This window comes from Triticum urartu, chromosome 6A (assembly GCF_056163025.1).
Source record: "Triticum urartu cultivar PI428250 chromosome 6A, HENAU_Tu73, whole genome shotgun sequence".
Classification (NCBI taxonomy): domain Eukaryota; kingdom Viridiplantae; phylum Streptophyta; class Magnoliopsida; order Poales; family Poaceae; genus Triticum; species Triticum urartu.
The window spans coordinates 454981725-454987619 of NC_141878.1; the positions used below are offsets into that span (position 1 = coordinate 454981725).

Consider the following 5895-nt stretch of genomic DNA (forward strand, 5'->3'; position numbering starts at 1 on the left):
ACATCCTACATAGGGCAAAGCATCGCAGCGAGGATACATCCAACAACAGTGCATCTCACTATTCGGTACTCTTATCGCATCATATCACAGTGCTGTGACGGGACACCGCTGCCACGGATATCCAAAACAAAATGATGAACAGCTCAATGATCAACACTGGTGTGCCCCGCAGAACAAAAGAAAACTAGTAACATCACAGCCACTAGTATAAAGGGAAAGGGGAAAACGTGAGCGCCACTCAGATGATAATAATTAAACCGGGAAATGGCAGAATCTTTGCAGGCCAATGATTTGTTTTTGCACGCATTAGTACTAATATGAAAAATTAAAGCTGAAGTCGCATCACGCATTATTGCAAAATAACAAATCCCTGCCAAGTGCCAACGGTCACAAAAGGCAGGGCCTACGAAACATCAACACATGCAAAGGCAAAGGGATAACATGCTTCGTGCAGAAGAATTTATTATGAATATAGTAATAGTGCACCGCAGCTACTGTGAAGATAAACAATAATTATATGCACCCGGAATCCAGACAAAGCGAGTCCTCCAGAGATGCCTGGCTTATATAGGCAGGCAACTGCGGGGGAGGCAACACAAAGCAAAGCAAAGCAAAGCAGTCCAGTGAAGAAAAGCCATAGAATTTCAGAGGCCAAGCAGAGATCAGCCAACAATGCTGACACTTCTAGAATTGGGGATCTGGATCCTCCCGGTGACGCGCATCTTCACGCCATGCAGGCGCCTAGTTCTCCTACTTGACAACCTCCAGCAGCTGAAGGCGAGCATCATGCGCACAAGGTCATCGTCTCCAGCCCTTTGGAGTCGTCTGGCGAGGCTGCAGACGATAACCGTCACATTGTGAAGGAAACCTGGGACTTGATCCTCGGCTGGAGATGTTCGAAACACCAATTTCATCAGGTGGGCGGCCCTTGCTAGCAGTCCCTTGCCCCTGGAGTGGGGTGAACAACTCCCCTTGTCCATAGATACTCTGTTTTTTAGCCTTCTCTGGAAACCAAATGTATTGTCCCTCTCTGCATGTAAGATGGAGATAAATAAAGAAGCAAGTGACACTACTCTCTTGTGCATTTACACTCTTTGTCCAAGTTCCCCAAGCAAATAGCTTATCTGGAGGTCAAATTTACAACGCAAAATGATCGATATCCATCGGTGGAAATCCAGACTGTGCTCGTTTTAACCCTTGTAACATACTTTTTGCAGTCTCTTTTTCCTGCAAATATTAAACACGATACAATTGTACCAAATCAGAATCAATAGGAAAACACAGCAAGCATATATTGGTGATATATGATGATATTCTATTTTTCACTAGCAAACGATGCACTCAAGTGCGATCTGAGCAAATATGCACTATGTTAATAAAACAAACTAAAGCGGGTGCAGCCTAATTAGGTTGAAGTTGGTTTCAATTGCATATTTGCACACTAACATGATCCTTCGTTAACTCATTTGCTAATGCCGATCTCAAGATTTCACCATTTTGTTTCCTTTTATCTGTTTTTCTTTTCAATTAGGCTGAAGCAAAGTGTACAAATGACTTACTGGGCCAGTGTAATCCAAGAGTCTTGTGCAATAGTGTTCTGCTTCCTCAAACCTGCCCATGCTCTTGCAATGCTTCGCAAGAAAAAGCAAGGCTTCAACAAAATTCTGGCCCTGCCTTTCCTCAACTTCCATTCTATCTAAATCCTTCTTGTAGTAAAATGCAGCCTCCTCAGCTTGCCCAAGCATACTGTGCAACTTTGCCAATTGGTGAAGTGCTATTCCTTCAGTGTCATTAGTATTTGCAGCCCTCTCATAGCACTTGATAGCTTCTTCAATCATTTGAAGCGGATCACTCTCATAGCACTGAGCCATAGCAATCCAAAGGCGTGCATCGTTAGGTTGCAGGTGGGATGATTTTCGGAAATAGTATAGTGCATAAAATGGCATTCCCATCATCTCATAGATCTGACCAAGACCATACCAAGCACGGTAATCTCTAGGATTTATATCAACAGCTCTTCTGTAGGCATCAATTGCAGCAGGCGTATTTTTTAGCTCAACAAACTCATGTCCCATGAGAGTCCAAGCTGAGAGGTACTTGCGGTTAAGCTTCAGCGCCCTTTGGAAATACAAAACTGACTTCTCATGCTGCCCCTTCAAACTGTAGTAATTTGCAATTATGCAGCAAGATTCAGGGCGATATTTATCTGTCAGAAACACCCTGTGAGCAAGGAAGCTCAAAGCAGTCAAGCTTTCTTTTGCATACAATAAATTTGAGTAAATATCCATAGAATCCACACGAAAAGGATCAGTTCTGAGGAGTTCTTCAAAAATCATGTCAGCTTCATCCAGGTCCCTCATACTATACTGAACGGTTGCTATTTGAGCCTGAATGTAGTCGCTGCAACGGAAGACCCCCATCAAGCGCTCATATCTTTTCAAAGCTTCTTCATGCATCTTTAATTCCAGATGTGCACTAGCGATGAAAAAATCTTTCATCCAGTGATTTTTCAGATTTAAGTTGTTCAGAATGTCACTGCTAGTGCACAAAGACTGTATCTCTAACCAAGCACACCAGTTCCAAGGGTAGCTATTGACAGATTCTACCAGAACTGTTCTAGCCAGACCTTCACAGCCTTTATCGCGTAGAACAATGCCATACAAGTACAGACCAAAGGAATCAATAGCACCAGTTCTGCGATGTGTTGAGAGCTCTCTCTCCAATGCAACAAGTTCCTGATTAACAACGTTGCTCTTCCCCAAAGATCCTTCAAGCTCTATTGTCTCTTCCTCTTTTCGCTTCTCTCCAGCCTAAATTGCAGAGCAAATAACAATGTTCATCAGGCATATCAAATAATAAAATGCTGATTAAACTATATGGAGAAAACAGACAGTTTCTGCAAGGGAAAGTAGGCTACAAGAAAAGAGGGGAGAAAACTCAGCCTTAAATGGACATGGCCAGCGGCCCATCGTTCCATAGGCCAAAAGTATAAAAAAGTCAGTGTGTCGCAGGCAATCTTACTAAAACACTGACACATAGTATGATGCTGGAGCACATTTCTCATTACAATTTGAAATCCCATGCGTATTTGGCAAACGAAAGCCAAATAATATGTTACATAAGCAATTTCTGAGCTTCCTTACGGAAGAACCGTTGTATTATCACAAAAAAGTCGCGCATGTAAATATACAGTATCTATCATCACAACGAGTACTTAACATACAAAGAGCTAGCCAATCATCTTCCAAACACCTAGAGAAAAAACCACTTGATAGACAAAAGAACAAAGTAATAGATATGAACAAGAAATGAGTAGATATTTTTGGGATGTCTGGTCATGCAATCTGAACTTTCATCAACGAGGCAAAAATAAGAAACCAGAGGCTCCACAGAATTTATTCCAGCTTCATTACACCATGACAAAACAACTGAAGCACCTACTAGTCTACTGCTAGCATCTCTTCTTCAACGAAGTGTTCCATTGCCCAACAATATTAATGATCAGACTATGCACAAAGGACCACAGAGCACCAAAAAATTCACCATCAATAACAGCAAATATTGAGGATTCCAGTTATTGACTTATTGTCTTCACCAAAATCCAGGTAAATCTTCTATTACTCCAATTGCACAAGAAGGAGCCCTAACGAGCACCCACAAAACTTCCTACAAAATGCCATTTCCTCAATTGGAAACTCAGAATAATAACCAAGCCTGACTTAATGTACCAGGTCCAGTGAAGCATTTCATCAAACAGCACACGCCCTACCCCAAATCTGCACACTGGCACGAGTCCGCTCGAAAGAATAAACAGGACGTATCATGTCTTACCATGTACAGCGCGTAGCAGCGCAGGAACACGGCCTTGCGCCCGACCTGGGAGCGCAGCACGTGAGCGGCGCGCCGGTACTCCCGGCAGTCGAAGTAGGTCTTCGCGAGCAGGTACTTGTCGGCCCCTGCGTCGAACGCGTCGTCGTCCGGGATGGGCGTGCTCACGTACGAGACGCCGCCGAGCGGCGTCCCAGCCTCGGAGGCAGCGCCGCCGCCCGGTCGCATGCGGCGCCGGAAACTGGACCCGCCGCTGCGGTGCAGATGCAGCAGCCGCCCGCCGGGGGCGGCGCCCGAGGAGGACGGGGTGTCCATTGCCGCCGACTGGGACGGCGTCGCGTCCGGCTCGATGCCGACGAGCAGCTCGGCGGCCCTGCAGATGGGAGAAGGCTGTTAGGGTTAGGGTTTTGACTTTCGGGAGTCCTACGGGATTTTCGGGCGGCGTACCATTTCGCGGCGGAGTAGAGGCAACGGTCGCCGAGCTGGCGAGCGGCGGCTCGGAGCTCGACGCGGTAGTTCTCCTTGGCGGCGGCCATACGCCGGTGTGGGGAGGCGGGGTGGCTAATTTGGAGCGGATCGGCGCAGTGAGAGCGCAAACTTTTTGAAACTGCGACGAGAGAGGGGAGAATTTGCGATGCGGCGGGTCTGAAGTTTTGGCATTTGAGGGAGATCTTTGGTTGGGCTGGGCTAGGTGGCTAGTTGGGCCTGAGTGGATGAAACAACGGCATGTCAGATCATCTTTAGCCATTTCCCCTAAAAAAGTTTCCCCTTAAAAGTTTTTTTTTTTACAAAAGGTGGATTTTATTGGCTAAAAATGAAGTATAGAATGGATACAAACAAAGTGGGTGCACACCCGGCCTCTACATAAATAGGATAGCCAACACCGACATGAAAAAAACACGCCGACAAATAATAAAGTCATATAAAACCAAATTATGCCTAAGCGAGGGGGAAAGAATAAAAAAAACTAAAGCAATCAAATATGTGATTGACAAACTACAACCATGGCCGCACCATTCATCTCATGACACCAAGGATAACAAGATTCTTCAAGAACAAAGCCTTCATGAATGGAGTGATGCTCAATCACCGTCACCGGACCCAACCTCCAAAGGTAACATTATAGATTTTCATCCTGAAGAATCGGTCCAAGCATATACCTTTTTTCAAAGAACATCAGCTTTATTAATCACAAAACAACATTGAATGATGCCTCCCATAAATGAATAACAAAACTAAATGTGTAAGGTTTGACTTTTTACAGCTTTTTGAATTTTTTACCATTGAGACCATTGATACCTTTGCAGTTTACATTTTTCTTAATCATGGCACGCTTCAAATTGTAACTATAGTATACATAGGATCTGCACCTCTCGTGATATTGTGTTGCATTTGGAGTATTCCCTTTTTTCCTACAAATATGTCATATGCATTGTAGCATGCCCCCATTATCAAATTGTATCTTCCAAAGATAAACTGCGTACTTGGCCTCTCACACTGACCTTACTATAGTATGTGGTTCTCATTTTGGTTTTTCTTTGTTGTGACATTCCTTCACATGTTGTGAGTGCAAGTGAAGTTAATTAAGGGCCTCCTATAAGTTTAGAATGTTCATAACAGAGAAGATGATGCTAATTTGGAACATCGTGATACATTGGTATTTATGAAATATTCATACTGATATATTATTATTCTTGGATGTTTTACAATCATTTTATAGCAATTTGATATTATTTTTTGGGACTAACCTATTGACCCAGTGCCCAGTGCTAGTTGTTGTTTTTTGCTTGTTTTTTACATTGCAAGAAATCAATATCAAACGGAGTCCAAACATCGCGAAACTTTTTGGAGATTTTTTATGGACCGAAACACCCAGGATGACCAAAGCTGCACCTGGGGGTGCCCCGGGGGAGGTGATATGTCTCCAACGTATCTACTTTTTCAAACACTTTTGACCTTGTTTTGGACTCTAACTTGCATGATTTGAATGGAACTAACCCGTACTGACGCTGTTTTCAGCAGAATTGCCATGGTGTTATTTTTGTGCAGAAATAAAAGTTCTTGGAA

At 43.8% G+C, this 5895-nt stretch overlaps 1 protein-coding gene across 1 annotated transcript; it reads right to left on the reverse strand.

The window, feature by feature from the left end:
* Positions 1-445: 445 nt before the first annotated feature.
* On the reverse strand, positions 446-4474 carry APC8 (anaphase-promoting complex subunit 8). Its single transcript, XM_048679279.2, has 4 exons — positions 4276-4474; positions 3832-4201; positions 1560-2810; positions 446-1227 (listed from the first exon to the last, which is right to left on the reverse strand). The coding sequence occupies exons 1-4, from the start codon at positions 4362-4364 to the stop codon at positions 1138-1140; spliced, it is 1800 nt and encodes a 599-aa protein (XP_048535236.2). The 5' UTR covers positions 4365-4474; the 3' UTR covers positions 446-1137.
* Between the last annotated feature and the right edge of the window lie 1421 nt (positions 4475-5895).